We start from the raw sequence: 16,545 nt of genomic DNA on the forward strand, positions 1-16,545 counted from the left end.
AGTAACTCAGGTTACTGTGCATTTATTTAATACTTATATAAACGTAATAAATACATTTCAATTACAACAACTTATTGACTGTGTAGTAGCATCTTGTGTAGATGCTGCCGCTGTAAATAAAAATAGGAGCAGCAGAAATGCTTGGCCGTGTGTAGATGAAACAAGTGGGGGGTGTGCACAACACTTTAAAGCAGGCTAAATGCTTTTGCATCGCTTTAATGGTGTCAGTGTTTTCACATGTCAGCAGCGTATTGCACATTAATTCCAGCTGCTGTAGGAAATTCAGCAGTGTAATGCTCCTTAAATGACTTGCTGTCCCTACAGCCACAGAGTGAAACACCGGGCTCCATGCAGTATTGCAGGAAGCCCTGCAGGCAGACTGGCAGTACTCGGGAAGGCTGGCTCTGCCCAAGAAAAATCTCTACCCCACCCCACCCACCAGCAGAGCCTGCTGCCTGAGCTGTGTATGGGGGCCTGGTGCTTCCCTCCGCAGCTGTGGTGCCCCCTGGAACCACCCAAGCCAGGTGCCTGCATGCAGGTGCTGCCTGGGGGGGGGGGGGGCTGCTGCTACAGGGGGAAGCACCTACCCCCTCCCCCACAGCCCAGAGACCGCTCCACCTGCCAAAACCTCGCATCCCCTGTCCGCCGGAGAGACGGGTAAGTCAGTGGGGTGTGTACACAACACGGGTTTGATCGGCCCTAAACTGTAGCAGTGTTTTTTAAACCCCTCTGCTTCAATTTAGGGCCCCCACTTTGTCTACACATGCCCCTTGTCACCAGGGTTGTCTGCTTGACCAGGTAATTTAAATAAGTTAGTTAATTGCCTTTGAGGTTTGGGGGGGTTTGGCCCTATGCATGTTTGGTATATCAGCTGAGTTCAATATTCAATCTCTCTACTGACTCAGGCTGTTCATGTAGATGTGTGTGTGTGTATTTTTCTGGTGTGTAAGGTTAAGCAAGAGTTTGTTGATAGATGTTGTGTTCTTTGATCTACTGTAGTAACTAAGCAATAAATACTTCCTTCAGATTTGATATGTGTAAGATAAACTTCCTCTTTTAGCGTTCCTGTATTTCAGTTCAAGCTTATCTTCTTATTTTTTGAAAATCTCAGATTGGTTTTTATCACAATGTGCAAAATACATTTTCTGTTCACTACTAGTATTTTTTCCTGGTTCCTTCATATTAGCTATTCTTTTGGAGACTTTCATTCTAAGAAAGATGCAGACACATTCAAGTACTACTTAATATTTTCAGATGGAACCCTGACTATTCATATTCTGTTTGTTTTGCATGTGAAGACCTCCTGATGCCCTTCATCAGAGAAAAATATGTACCCAAAGGTGGCACCATTACAACCACAACCTATTATTACTAATATTTACACAAACCCAAAATGTTTCATATATTAAAAAAAGAACAAGACCCTTCCCCAAACACCTTTTAGCATGACAAAAGTCCAAATATGGTGCATGCACCATTTGAATCCTGGTGGAAATAAAAGGGCCTTTCTACTTTCCTAAAATAGCTGTAAAAGCACCAATGTAAAAGTCACAGGGCATGTCTACATGTGCATTAACGTGCCATAGTTACTGCACATTAATTTTAGTACCTATTATAGCATTAGCAGTAACTGGCACTACTGCGCAGTAGCATTGGCACACGCCTTCGTAGTGATGGTAATATGTGGTAGAATTAGGTAATGTGTGTTTAGAAATACTACTGTGTATTTAGCATCTTGTGTAGACACGCCCAATAGAATCAAATAGAAAATTATGGGGGAAAAAATCTTCCCTAGGAGGTTTGTTTTTCTGGATCATTTACCATTTTCTTTACAAAGAGCCAATGAAATGTTACGTTAGTAGAAGAGTAAGGAGGGAGATTCATCTGGAAAAGGTCACCAAAAGGAAACCAAAAGTACATGTAAGGGAATTGTTAAGTTTTTCTGGATGTTTAAGTACTGAATTAAATGAACTGAAATTGCTCAATTATTCTCTAAACTTAAATATAACAACATGTTACTGTAGGTCACAGTGGGGAAGTACAGCATAACAAGTTTTTAATTGTACAATCAACCAAAATCTTAAATACACCAATCCTAAAGTGCCTCTAATTTCAGAATTATGTATGAAACTATAAATAACAGTCAGAATGTGCTAGTAAACTACAGAGGACTGAGTGGGGCTTTTTGATTTCATTTCAGAAAAAGGGGTAAAATAAAAGGACTGAATCTAACCTAATAGCATAACAACACATTGGAACAGCTAATTGGGGCCAGATTCTGAGAGGGTTGCAGCTCGCAACTCCCTTGGAAAATGGGTGGATACGTGGGTGTCCAGCTTTTCTTCAGGCGGCCTCAGAATTAGCAGTCAAGGTCTAACGTCTTGCTATTTACTGGCCTAAATTAGTCTGCAGTTGCTTGTAACATCTCTTATCCATTTGTACCATTGATTGGTGCATTAATTTACCAGGTTTTTAATCCTTATTTATTCAGCATCTTCCTGTTGCATGACCTGGCAGAAGACCCTTTATTTGGTATGATGACTCAGCTGGGTCATGAATCCCCTTCAAATGTTTTCTCCTTTGCTTTATGAATCAAACCAAATAATCTGATGGGGTCATCGTGAATGGCTTCTGTTTCCGTGTTTTCAGCAGCTAGCTGCTCACTATTGAGATAAATGCTAGCTTTAGAAGCCAGTGTGCTGCTTTTAGACGTCCTGTCTTCTTCCTCTTCTAGTGGAGCTTTTTTTTTCCTAGGTTTTCTGTGTTTTCCCTTAATGCTGTGATCCAGAGATGCGTAGCACATCTGATTTTCAGGTTGCACCTAAAAGGAGAATCATTGTATTCACTAATATTTGTACAGTATTAATCCTTGGCTGAACAGCTACACCCTTTAAGCTTTTGCGCAAGTTTAGAGTGCAGTAATGGTAATGATTATACTATGGTCCAGACATTGTAAATTGCAGGGCATGTGGCTTGGGTCTGCCACACTGCAATCAGTCAAGTATTGATTTAGATTTTCCCAGTATATTTCTGGCTCCCAGCTTATGTATTTTATTTTGAAAGCAGAAGTCTACAGCAAGCAATGCCATGCTGGTGACTCAGATTTTAGCACTTCATTTAGTAAGTAATTCCGTAATTTTCCATAATAGGTAGTACCTTTTGCCCCAAAACTAAGGATTCTCTTATCCTGCCACATCTTAATTTCTAAATACATTATGTATTTAAAAAATATCTGATGAGCACAGTATAAACGATTAGTAGCCAAATATTTTAATATGTAACTTCACTTATTAGTAGGGGTTAGCTCAACTCAGAAGCAGCTGGCCAATTTCATAGGCAGATTGTGGGGCTGGCTGTCATTTTTGAGGGCTTATTGTGGCTAGCCCCACCCCCGCCATGCCCCTGACCAAGGTGTCCCCAGGGCCATGCACCTTGTTGCTGATTGGCTGCAAAGGCTGTCCATATGGCCCCAATCCCTTACTGCTGATTGGCACAGAGGGCTGTCTGCATTGTGGCCCCGTCCCCCACTACTGATTGGAGGAGAGGGGCAGAGCTCCATGACAGGCAGCCCTCATAGCCAATCAGCAGTGAGAGGCAGGGGAGGCAGCCATCTTGGGATCCCCTGTATGCTGGCAGCCATCACAGCTTCCCCTCTGGCAGGCTGCACAGCTGGGCCACACCACCATGAGGACTGCTGGCTCTAACTGGGGAGACAGCATTTCATTTTCAGTAAGGTTTTTTTTCCTGCAGATTTTGCAGACATTGCCCACTTCCACAGGCAAAGCCAGCTTTCATGTTTTCCTCAAAATTGTGATTTCAGTACGTCATTACTTGTTAGTGGCTAAGCTGATGTTTTTGATACAATGGAGCAAATTCCTTGTTAACCCCTCTAGAATCCATGTCATTAAACCCACAGTTTGCTTAGAGCTGTGTTCTTATGACTCGCGTTTATTCTCTGGCTGCTTGCAATGATCAAATGTCCTCATTAAGGCATGGATTTGGCAAAATCACCAAGTACACTGTTAAGTGCTTAGCTGAACTGAAATTGAAGGCAGTGTAAGTTTCCCACTCTTTATTGCCGAAGAGGCTGGGGCTGACCACTGTTAATGGACCCATGAGAGGAGTTGGAGATAAAATGTGTTTGTTGATGATGAAGGCTAAACGGAAAGGTAGAAATAAGGATACCTGTAATCCCACAGAGGGTCTCTGGGGCTGAGCCGTCATCTGTTCGTAGCAACATTCCTCCAAGGCTTATTAAAAAGGAAAAATATTTCTTAATGGTAATGAGATACTGTCTATGATAAAAAGATACACAGAAACACTCCAGGATAGACCTGCATCTCCCACATCTACATTAGTGGAAATGAAAATTCAAAATTAAATGCTCAGTCTACTCTCTTTTGGGAAAAGAGGAAAATCCAGATTTAATTTCATTTTCTTCCTATACATGGGTCTATTTATTCTTGTGATTGTGGAACTGGGCAGCAATTTTGGCTGTCCAGCAAGTATTTTTTTTTAATTTTGGGATAACTTTTAAAACATGAACAGTTTTGACTAGAGGTGTTTACCTCTGGCCTGTGGGCCAAATCCAGCTTAGAGGTTCCCCATGGGTCTGGAAACTGTGCTGGTGTGTGGGGTCACTCCACAGCCAAATCCCACAGTGAACCCATACTAGCAAGCCAGATCACACCTGCTGACTAACACTACACGTCAACCCTATGCTGGATCTGGCCTGCAGACCAACCGCACCCACAGGATCCAGCCCACAAACTGGCTCCATGTCTTTCATCTGGTCTGCAGCAATGTGACCTGTCAGTTGTCCCAAGCTAAGCAAGGCTTCTCAGGGACCCAACCTGGACAGGTTGGTCGGTCAGTGTTGGAAGTTGCTAGGAGTCAGAGTAATTAGATACAGCTTTTGATTCTGACAGCAATTTAGTGCAAACTTGGGTCAAGTTATTTCCTCTCTTAGAACCTCTTTAGGCACTGGTAAAAATGGATTCCTCCCTTTCTCATTTGCTTAAAGGTGTTGATATACAAATTGGAAGTGGTTTAGTTGAATCAGTTGAAATCCATGTGGACAGTCTTATTTCAGCTTGAGCTGCTGATTTCAGTTCATTTTAAACCTGTTTCGAACCTAATTAAGCTAAAACAAATAAAGCTGTTTACATAACAAGAAGTGTGTCCAGACAGCCTTATGCATGAGTATAGCACTGCACTTTACATTAAACAGCAGCCCCCTGCCTATAGACAAGCCCTCATGTGTTTGTTGAGATACTATGAGTAAAATGATTTACCAAACTCAATTTTCATTTTCCTCCAAAATCGTTATGCACTGTCCTGGTTCCAATGTACCATGTCACAATTAGGGTAATAAATGTGGTAAATCTGATAAGCTTCTTTTTAAAATGAACCCCTAGAAGCAACTGGAGCAACATAGTTCGAGATTTTAAATTATTTTCAGTTCTGAAAGCGATGCATTTGAAAACTATCTAAGTATATCCCAATCATGCAGTTGTTCCATTAATAACATCCAGTAAAATATTATTTCTGCATAACAGTTTCTCAGGATTAAGACAAGTCTTACCTAGGATCTCTTGATTGAGGTTGCCATAAACTGGGCATTCTTCAGTGTAATAGTCATCGTCACTGCAATGAGGAATAAGAAATAACTAGTTCGTGCTGATGCTGCACATACTGAACTTGATTTTTGTCACCTATGAAGCAGTAGTGCCTTGAAGCCTTAACAGAGGTTAAGATTTTGTTGTTTTAAGCACTTTAAACATAGATAGAAATAAGATTGTACTTGTCTTAGAAAAGACGATAATTTTAATACATGTGGGAAGCAGTGTGTGAGAGAAAATGAGTATTGTTTTTTTTATTTTTAGAGGGGCAGCTCACAGTTCTGTGAGTTAACTATATCTTTGGGACATACCTTGGATAATTTAATATCTGTAAGAGCCATGCTTGGTATTAATATTATCCAGCATTTCTAGGACCTGTGTCTGGAAGGGATCTCCTGGGTCACTGCCCAGTCGTGTTACCGCCAATAATCGTATCTTATACCATATCCTTTTTCATAAACTTATGGAGCTCCATCTTTACCATTTAGATATGTTGCTTTGCTACTATTACTAGAAGGCTGTTCCTGATGATCCACAGTTCTGGTGGTTAGAGTATTTCTAAATTCCAGCCTAAATGATTATACGTATTCGTTCTTGTGCCAATATTCTTCTTTAGCTAGAATATCTCTTCTCCGTTATGTGCATTCACCTATTGCCCCAATGTATTTGTAAGCAGTAATAACATCCCTTGAAGCACAAAATGCTAAAAGCATAAAAGGCAAAGGAGGATCAGAAAACAAAAAAATCAAAATAGCAATTGTAGTCCCTGACCAGCATTACAAATCATCTGACATCCTCCAGTGTTTGTATGAAAGCATGCCCTAGAACAATGGGTTAGATACTTTACATCAAGGGTGCCAAATTCATCTGGTACTGTGGGGCAGCTGAGTGGTATGGGGTCAGTCCATGGGCTGAACTGACCCGCAGACTTGGTCTGCGTTTTAGCATGTGATCTGGAGCAGCCAGACTGGGCATGGCATATGACCTGGTCCTGCTTAAGCTGCCATCTAAATATGAATCCTTAGATATGGGGAAGTCATGATTTTTCAGACCACTGAGGCAGAATTCTGAGATTACCTTTTCACTCCGTGGTTAAGCAATAATAAATGCCCACTTAGTCTGATATCACAACTTATTAAATCCCACCCTTCTTTTATAAAATGAGTGAAGTATTTTCCTGTATTTAAGTGATGTAATTTTTTCCCTGTTTCTTTTAAAAGGAATGCATCATCTGCCAGAAGTAGAGGTTTCTTTGTAGACAAATATAAGACCAATGGTACACTGTTCCTTCAACTCCATCCCCAGTAACCTACCACTCTCTATCACCCTTCCTAAATGAAAGTGAACTTTATCTTCAACATACCTTGGATGATATTCTTGATAGTCTCTGTATGTGTAATCTGGAAAAGGGTTTGAAACATAGTTTAAGTAAAAGGAAAATGTAAATCATGAATGGTTGATACAGTTCAGCAGACTTTATTAAATTGTTTGTAACACAACTATGTTGTGTAGCTTGAAGGATACATGATGTGGGTTTAAAAATAGCTCTCAGGCACTATCCCTGCTTTTTGTGCAAGAATGAAAGCTTTCATTTTCAGCTCTCCAAGTCCTAAGTGGGGTTATTTTTCCTCTCAGATTCAGACTACTGATTAAGGACATTTGTTTTTAAATAGGTTTTCCTTTATCATGGATCTAGATTCAGACTAGCACAACTTAATAACATTATTACTATTGTTATTGTTATTTTTGCCCTTTTCCAACAGGTCCCAGTCAAGGTCCCATTTGCCAGTTACATGCAGACTGCTGCAAAGGACTTGTAGGAGAAGCATATGATGCATCACAAAAAATGAAGACAAAAATAATACAGGATGTGGAAGAACAAGGGTACAGTAGTAGGATCCTATGCAATATAATGAGCAGAAGGGAAGAGAATCTCTGCAAGGGAATCTCCTATGTTACACAGATCAGTGAACTGATTCAGGAAAGCCCAGGCCACAGAAGGGTTCGTTGCTGAAACTGGGTTTAAGAATTTACGAGATTCTGTGCTCGATCCTCTGTTTTGGCTTTCAGAATGAATACCACTTCAGCATCCCTCAGTCAAACTGTTTTCTTTATGCTTTCCATGTGTATACACATGTTCTGTATGTATGAGGTGTGTACCAGCACAGAATAGTATAATGTCATTTTACTATTGATTGAGTCATATATCTTGACTTGACAGATTGATGTCATATATTTTGACTTCAAAAAAGCTTTTGATCTGGTATCCCATGATCACCTCTTGGCCAAACTGGCCAGTTGTGGCCTTGGCTCCACCACGATCCGCTGGCTGGGAAATTGGCTCCGTGGTCGGACCCAGAGGGTTGTGATTGATGGCAGTCACTCATCATGGTGCCCTGTGACCAGTGGGGTCCCTCAAGGCTCTGTCCTGGGACCCATCCTGTTCAACATCTTCATTAATGATGTGGACATTGGAGTCAGGAGTGGACTGGCCAAGTTCGCCGATGACACCAAACTTTGGGGCAAAGCATCCATGCCAGAAGATAGGCGGGTGATCCAGGCTGACCTGGACAAGCTCAGCAAATGGGCAGACGAGAACCTCATGGTGTTTAACACCGATAAATGCAAGGTTCTCCACCTTGGGAGGAAAAACCTGCAGCACCCTTATAGGCTCAGCAGTGCTACGCTGGCTAGCACTACAGAAGAAAAAGACTTGGGGGTCATCATTGACCACAGGATGAACATGAGCCTGCAATGCAATGCTGTGGCTAGTAAAGCGACCAAAATGCTGGCATGCATCCATAGATGCTTCTTGAGCAAATCCTGGGACGTCATTCTCCCCTTGTACTCGGCCTTGGTGAGGCCGCAGCTGGAGTACTGCGTCCAGTTTTGGGCTCCACAATTCAAAAAGGATGTGGAGAAGCTTGAGAGAGTCCAGAGGAGAGCCACACGCATGATCAGAGGTCAGGAAAACAGATCTTACGATGACAGGCTGAGAGCCATGGGACTCTTTAGCCTGGAAAAGCGCAGGCTCAGGGGTGATCTGATGGCCACCTATAAGTTTATCAGGGGTGACCACCAGGATCTGGGGGAACATCTGTTCACCAGAGCGTCCCAAGGGATGACGAGGTCGAATGGTCACAAACTCCTGCAAGACCGTTTCAGGCTGGACATAAGGAAGAATTTCTTTACTGTCCGAGCCCCCAAGGTCTGGAACAGTCTGCCAGCGGAGGTGGTTCAAACACCTACATTGAACTTTTTCAAGAGCAAATTGGATGCTTATCTTGCTGGGATCCTATGACCCCAGCTGACTTCCTGCCCTTTGGGCAGGGGGCTGGACTCGACGATCTCCCGAGGTCCCTTCCAGCCCTAATGTCTATGAAATCTATGAAATCTATGAATACCAGCATAAAGGTATGCATGCCAGCATAGCTGTATGGATAGGGGCAAAAACTATACATGTGAAATGCCTTTTGTGCAACTGCATCCATGACAAGGTTTGTATGGGTATAATTATTTTAGTAAAAAACAAAAAAGAGAGAAAATCACACCTTTAAATGAAAAGGGATACTGTATTTTCATTTATTGAGGAAGCTATATTGTCCTTTTTGGATTATTAACAGAATGGCTTGATAGCTACTTAGGATGCTGTAATGGAGTGCCCGTTATTTAGTAAAATTTACTTTTTCAGACAGGAGTTGTATTTCCAATTAAATAATTAAATGTGGATGAAATCAGAATATACAGTCATGAGAACATTTGCGAGGGGCAAGATTTTTTTTCTTTACTATTAAATCATGCTGACATTTATTTGATTTTTTGTTGTTGTTGTCCTACCATAGAGCATCACCTATGAGATGACATCATACCTCACATATTAAGCAATCATTTTTACTTCAGTCTGTTCTTTAAAGATGCCTTTTATAAGATGCAAAGTGTAATATTTGGCCAAAAATAATAAATGTGCTTATAGTATCTCTGACATGCAATGGAACTGATGCACACGCTATTGCTTACCTTTCTGCTTCTTTTTCATGAAGAATGAAACATTTAGGATGACTGAGACAACCAGAGCCAGAGTCAAAAAGGCTACAAGTCCCCAGATTAAGAAGTGACACTCAACAACATTGTCCATTTCTGCAACAAAAAGCAAAGCCCTCCTTAATCAGGTGTTGGCTAAGTGCTGTATATATTTTTAGTCTTTCTATAGTTAAGGCTGTCGCATTACATTTTTATTCCAGTCACAGCCGCTGCTATACAACCCAATTAAATATTAGTGGAAGTGTTTAGATGCCAAATAGTAAGAAAATAGGATTGATAAAACTACTAATAGAGATGACATTTCATAGTGTGTTGCCTTGACCAAGTCTGGTGTCACCAATTGGATACCCGGAAGTGTAGAAAATCAGGAGAGTTGCTGTCATGCTAAGATGTGATGCTATCTTCTCCAAAATATCTGCCATTTGTTAACTAAATAGGTTTGTGAACTGAATTCTAAATATTACTCTTTATTTAAGCAAAACTCCTGACTGTAGAAGCTGCTGGCTTCAATGGAGTTAGCCTGATCAAGGCTGAATTCTGGATTTTGCTTTGTGCTGAGTTTTATCTCCAGGGATTGCAAGCGTTTCTTGTGAGTGTTTTTATGCCTTAATATTTTGTGGTCCTCCCCTCATTCCTGTAAAAATGTCTTTCTGCTGCATTCTCCATACCTGTCAGAAGCTGTTACGATCCCCTGCACTATCTAGGCTTCTGCCTGGAAGTGTCTTTCTGCTCCTTTCATTGGGATGGTGAAAAAGAGGGACCCAGGAGCTGCAGAAAGTGGAACGGGTAGGAGTCTATGGATATCAGAAAGACGGCAGCCAGAGTCTAGCCATAGCTAAAAAGAACTGGCAGTGGAGGAGCCAGGGTAATGAAGTATAAGCAAGCTCAGCCCATCCATCTCAAGCCCTCCTTTGCTTGGAGGCTGCTGAGAAACCCAGATGAGACTCTCTCTCTCTCTCCCCCCTTCCTGCTCTCACCCCACCAAACCCATGCTTCATTTTTAACAATGGTACATTGTGTAAGGTGGACTCATATCATCTAAATTCTCTACTGCCATGGGTAGACAAAAAGAGCACAGCCTGTTCGACCCTCTGCCACCAAACAGAGCAGTCCCACATATGTGATTACTCCCACCAGTGAAGTAGCTCCAAAATCCTTCCCTGATGGAGAAAGCCTCAACTGTGTGCTTGCTGCATTCCTGCCCTAGGTACTTCTGCATCCTGTTTTCACTGCTGGAGTGCCTGGGATGGATACTTGTGAGACTTAAACTACAGGAGCTCCGAAACAGCTACAGGAAAGAAGGGAGCTATGATGGGGACTGAGTAGGCAGGTAGCAATTGGATTAAATTCTGCGTGACAACCCAGACTGGACCAGTAACATTACTCTCACTTGGTTTCTGTGAAGTTTTCTTCATGTATTCATTGTTTTGGGTTTTTTGTTGGGTTTTTTTTTTTAGCCATTCGTGTGGCAAAGGACATTTTATGTTGCAGGAGGGGCCAATGATTTTGCTCCCGCAGAGAAGATAGACTGCTGCTGCTTGGCTCATTAGCTCCTGCTCTCTGTGAGCACTGCTCATTCTGGCTGTAGCACTTTGTTTTGTTCTCGAATTACACCATATTGCCAGAGCTGCCTTCTTTATTTATTTTACTCTGATCAGCGTTGCTTCTGAGATAATGACATCCTGACTCAAGGAGCTGCTCAATGATCCATGGCAGTAGTCTTAGGAAAATGCCCCTTTTGCAAAGTGCAACCTATTGGTCGCTGAAGTCAATGGAAAAACTGCAGCTGGGCCCAATCGGGCCTTTAGAACTCAATTTTGCTCCCCCCTGAAGCTGGTGGCAAATCTTCCACCGGTATCAAAGACAGCACTGTCAGGGTCTCAATTACTGTTGGATGTGGGTGCATCTACACAAGGGTAGTAATGCACCTTTGCTACAACGCGTTAAATTTAGTACCTCTAATATGAGTTACTACAGAAATGCACAGTAGCCGACACTTACACTCAGTAGCAAAAGGCCCTTAATGTGCAGTAGACTAATTCTATTGTGCATTAGCACATTAGCGCATTTTTTGCTGTGATGTGCTAATGCACAGTAGAATAAGTTTACTGTGCATTAAGCGTCTCATATAGGCGTGTCTTGTGTTGATTTAAATTGACCACTGAGTCTTCAGAGCTAGAAACAAACCAAAAGAGCCAGGAGACAATGTGGGAGTTTAGTAAAATCATGAACTGCACAATTCTCTTTGGTGAAAGACAAAACTGTCTTCTACAAAAAATGTAGGAGTACCCTTCTTTCTAACAGACATTTTTTTCCTTTACAGAATCCCTGCCACATAACTTTATGTGGAGTCTGAAACTATAGTTTTTGTTCCTTCCTTTTTTACCCTTTACAGCCTCCCAGTTCTCTCTGAATAATTACAAGACTCCTCACACTATACTCTCTGAGCACCTTCTGTGTTTTGAGGGCCCATAAAGCCAGTCATGAGCATCCCCCAGCTTAGGTATCAGGTCTCTGTGTAAAGATGCACAGATGACATTCCCCATAGAAACAGACTGACAGAAGACACAAAGATGATTGAGATTTGCATCCCCTCCTCCCCCCAAATCTCCTGCTAAGTAAACTGCTCTAAACAACATGAGAAGTCAGAATCAGGAATGAAATTGAGGTCTTCTGCATCCCACTCCAGGTGCCAACCCCCAAGACCATCCTTCCTCCTGTTGTCTTCCTACTTTGACTGTAGGCATTTACTTACTTAGGTTTTCTCCACATTTCTCCCCATATGTGTTTTATTGTTAGGCCCATGGGAAGGAAGTGCACATCATACCCTGAAGGAGGAAAACCTAAATATCCAAACAGAAACTAGGAGATCTGTTTTCATTTGGGATAGAGAGGTTTGAAGAAGAGGATGTCTCCCAAACTGAGTTTTAATTTGACTTGACTCTGTGTGTGTGTGTGTGTGTGTGTGTGTGTGTGTGTGTGTTTGTGTGTGTATCTATATGTGTGTGTGTGTGTGTGTGTGTGTGTGTGTGTGTGTGTGTGTATAACTATAAAAATCATTGGAGCATGTAGCTTTTCCTGCAGTAAAGAACTGGCAGGAAAAACAAAAAAAAATCCAATTAGTCTATTTCAGAAATTTGGGAATTCTTTTTCTCTTCTTTCTTAATAACATAGGAAGCAGATCTCAGAGGCATAAGACTTTAACTGAAGAGCCATGGACTTTGGATTCTTTAATATTAAGCAATCCTCCCAACTTTTTGTTTCTTTTTTTAAGATGTTGGGAAGAGGGAATGAAAATAGTTTATTAAGAACTTAAATCTATGTTGGGTCAGATCACAGGTCCATGCAGGGCTGGATTAACCCTTTAGTGGGCCCTAGGCAAACAAACTTGTGGACCCTTACTTAATACTGTATCTTTGTATTACTTACTTTTACTCAATAATTATAATATGTAAAATAAGCACAACTAGGCCCCTTCTTCACTTTGGGCCCTAGGCATGTGCCTAGTTTGCCTATGCATTAATCGGGCCCTGGGTCCATGTAGCCCTCTGTTCTGTGTCTCACAATGACATAAAGGAGAGGCTAAGGAGCTAGAGTGTTTATGCAGGGCCTAACCAGCCTGGCTTGTCCTCTTCCTCTCTTCCCTTACAGTAGTGGTTCTCAACCTTTTTAGACTCAAGGCACCCCTTAGAAAATGCCAGCCCTTAGTTTTCACTCATTTTGTGACTATGGAAAAATAATACAGCAATTTTTCTGTTGCAAAGAATTCAGGAAGACTACAACAAATCAGAGTATTTTTTTTTTAACACTACGGATTCTTATTTGAAATTACTGGCCATGTCCACACAGGCGTGGACATTTGGTCCCCAAAAGACAGCTAGGAGCAGCACACCTTGTGCCACCGCTAGTTGTCACCAGGGAGCATCCTCTGGCACGTGGCAGTTTACCCCGGGTGGGGTAGGGAAGGCTGGCCCAGCAGCCTTACCTGAGGTCCTGAGGGACTCCTGGGGCTGCAGCAGTGGCAATCCTACTGCTTGGATCCTGATTAGCAACCAGAGTGTGGCTCCAGCGGCCAGGTTCCAGTTTTGAGCGACACGCATGTGCTGCTTAGCTTTTTTTGCACGCATTTTGTTTTTATACCCGTATATCCAGGAGTCAAAAAAAACCCCCACTCTGCTTCCTCGCAGCACAGAGAACAGCTGAATGTGTGATATGTGGCACCACAGACATGTCTGCGGCACCACATACTGCACGGCCTCACTTGTCTGGACGCAGCCACTGGGTTTATCTTGTGACTTATGGTTGCATACCTAAGGTTAATTGTACAATAAATTAGACCAGTCACATGTGCAAAGTCATTATCACAAAATAAAAATGACTATTCAGCTATAAAAAGAGCCAAGCAGCTACAAAGTTAGTGCTTGAAAATATGTAACAACTCTATAGATGGTTTCTATCCAGCTTTAATTTGAATGTGTAGCAGTGTCCTATAAGTACTTATGTTGTATGGCATCCGATAGTACCCCTGAAAAGGTCTTCAGGCACCCTAAGGGGCCACTGTACCATGGTTGAGAATCATTGTTTTACAGTTTCCAGTGTTTAGTGGCCAGCAAAATTGTAATTTGGAGGTTACAGGCATACTATTGTGTTTAATACCTGCTGGCAAGCCAACTCTGCATGAATTCTACAATCCTGTTTTTCAAACTGGTTCAATTACCAATTCCCAACATATAACAACAAGTTTTACAATGAATATTTGTTCACTGTTTAATTTATGTAATTAAAGTCAGGATGTAAAAAAATTGCTGCTTCATTCATTTAGTGAGGTTTAATTTTCTTTGCACTTAAAATATGATGATCCTCACAGTTCTCCTAGATCCTCCAAGGGATAAAAAAGGAGACACCATGGCCTATGTTCCAACATACAAAAAAAAAATTTCATAACCTCCTGGATTTCTTTGTACATCATAAATAGGCTTCTGTCTGAGGCAGACTGTTTAATGTTTTCCTCAGCAGGTCATGTTTTAGATTTTTTTTTAAATTATTTTACAAAATTCCAATGTAAATGTTTTATTTTATTTATCTGAGAGAAACATGCACATGCACAAACCATTAACATATCATCCTCTTGCATTTTTAATCTTGATCCTACATAAGCAGTCTACAAATACCTGTAGTTGTCAATCAACATTTTTATATTCCATAAATGAAAGTGAGTCTTGGATATATCCATAAAGTCCCAGTCAGGGGTTTGATCAAACACAGAATATTGCCTCTCTGTGTGTCCCATGCTTTTTTTTCTAATGTAAATTTCAAGCTAATCTTGCTATCCAAATAGAAAACATGAAAGAAATCTCACTTTTTCAGACCCCTTGCTTCATGCATACACATTTCCCTCTTTTCCCCAGCTGTTCCTTCACTACCCACATGCTTACTGCCAGTAACCCCCCACCCCAGCTATTTACTATTATTAAAAGTGAGTTATTTAAATACCTATAACTTGACGAGAGCAGTGGGGAAAACCTGAATAGCACTCTGCAGAACAATGCGTCTCCACAGATAACTGAGCAGCTGTCTCTGTGTGACAGAGAACAGGTGTAACCTGTAACAACTCGCTTGCTGCACAAAAGACCTGAAAAAAAATACAGGGGGGTGGGAAAGCTTGAAACAAATGGAAGGAAAATGCTGAATGCTTCCTCTCTCACTATGAGAGAGTGGCCCATGGTTTAATATTGTTGGATTTGTTTTCCAAGTTTAATTTTCTTCCATATTGTCTCTTGTGATACCCAGCAAAAATAGGTGATTTTTGTGTAGGCAGGAGACTGATTTTAAAGATCTTTATCGCCACATTTGGTGATGGTTTCTCAATTTGTATGCAAATAATTGTCATTGAAAGTGAAACCTTTTCTTTGTTCTAACTTTTTGTCTTATTATTTAAAAAATTATATTGCTTCTTTTTAAAACTAATGCCCCAAGTTGAAACAGATCTGTAGGAATAATATATCATGGTTTGAATGTTACAAGCCTGTGGTCTTATCCAGGTCTCATGGAATCATCTTCAAGCAAAAGAAACACAATGGACTTGAGTCTCTTATATTTCTTCTCAAAGACTAGCTTGTTTGCAATTATAAAAGCAATGGGAGTGCCTTTAGAGCAATGAAGGTTGAATTGTTACGGCCTAAAGACTTCCATAAAAGTGCTCACTGAGCCCTGGATTTCTGGTGTTAAATTGTGAACATTGGCGGGGGGATGGGATATATTTAATACATCAATCACATTGTTATATATTTTTATCCACCTTGCTTTGGGTTCTGTTCTATATTTATGGCATCCATTTCTTTTTTAAGGCAATGTAGTTTTGGAAGAAAGGATCACATTTTAGTGGTGGATCTAAGTGCAATTTATGCCTTCCTTATCTCAAAATGTAAATTAGACCAACTGAATGATATTCTGTATGACTTTCTCATTTTTCTGCTTGAGGGATGAAAGTCTGCCATTTATTTAGTGTGTTGTTTTTTGTTGTGCACGTTAATGGCACTATATCATAATGATAATACAATGTAAGGCTTTTAAAACATATTTTTCAGTAAATGCAATTGCGACTTCTCTTTTTCTGATTTCCCTTTTTAAGGTACCATTGGCACATCTCTGGACTGTAGGGTTCTTTAAAAAATCTCCTGTCTAAAATCCTCCCATTAATGGGCATTGATGTACCCCAATGGTATGGACACAGGCTTCATTTATGAAGTAAATCTGGTGCTCACAAAAGGCACTACTCTCTGGAGCCTGGGGAAAGGACAGCAATGTTTTTGTTAATCCTTCTAACAGCTCAAGGATGGAGAGCAGAAGTTTCTACTGGAAAGTTGTCCTATTCTGTCCCTGA

At 41.1% G+C, this 16,545-nt stretch overlaps 1 protein-coding gene across 1 annotated transcript; it reads right to left on the reverse strand.

The window, feature by feature from the left end:
• Positions 1 to 474: 474 nt before the first annotated feature.
• Positions 475 to 15,232, reverse strand: TRAT1 (T cell receptor associated transmembrane adaptor 1). Its single transcript, XM_090031602.1, has 6 exons — positions 15,156 to 15,232; positions 9,639 to 9,758; positions 6,985 to 7,021; positions 5,585 to 5,646; positions 4,186 to 4,250; positions 475 to 2,821 (listed from the first exon to the last, which is right to left on the reverse strand). The coding sequence occupies exons 2-6, from the start codon at positions 9,754 to 9,756 to the stop codon at positions 2,552 to 2,554; spliced, it is 552 nt and encodes a 183-aa protein (XP_089887728.1). The 5' UTR covers positions 9,757 to 9,758; positions 15,156 to 15,232; the 3' UTR covers positions 475 to 2,551.
• Between the last annotated feature and the right edge of the window lie 1,313 nt (positions 15,233 to 16,545).

This window comes from Crocodylus siamensis, chromosome 1, assembly GCF_052110815.1.
Source record: "Crocodylus siamensis isolate JL-2025a chromosome 1, ASM5211081v1, whole genome shotgun sequence".
Classification (NCBI taxonomy): Eukaryota; Metazoa; Chordata; order Crocodylia; family Crocodylidae; genus Crocodylus; species Crocodylus siamensis.

Excerpts from the sequence above, each read along its gene's own strand:
- TRAT1 (XM_090031602.1), bottom strand. The coding sequence starts at position 9,756 with ATGGACAATGTTGTTGAGTGTCACTTCTTAATCTGGGGACTTGTAGCC. Across the intron at positions 7,022-9,638 it reads CATGAAAAAGAAGCAGAAAG|ATTACACATACAGAGACTAT; the intron begins GTAAGCAATAGC and ends ACCCTTTTCCAG. Across the intron at positions 2,822-4,185 it reads GACCCTCTGTGGGATTACAG|GTGCAACCTGAAAATCAGAT; the intron begins GTATCCTTATTT and ends TTCTCCTTTTAG.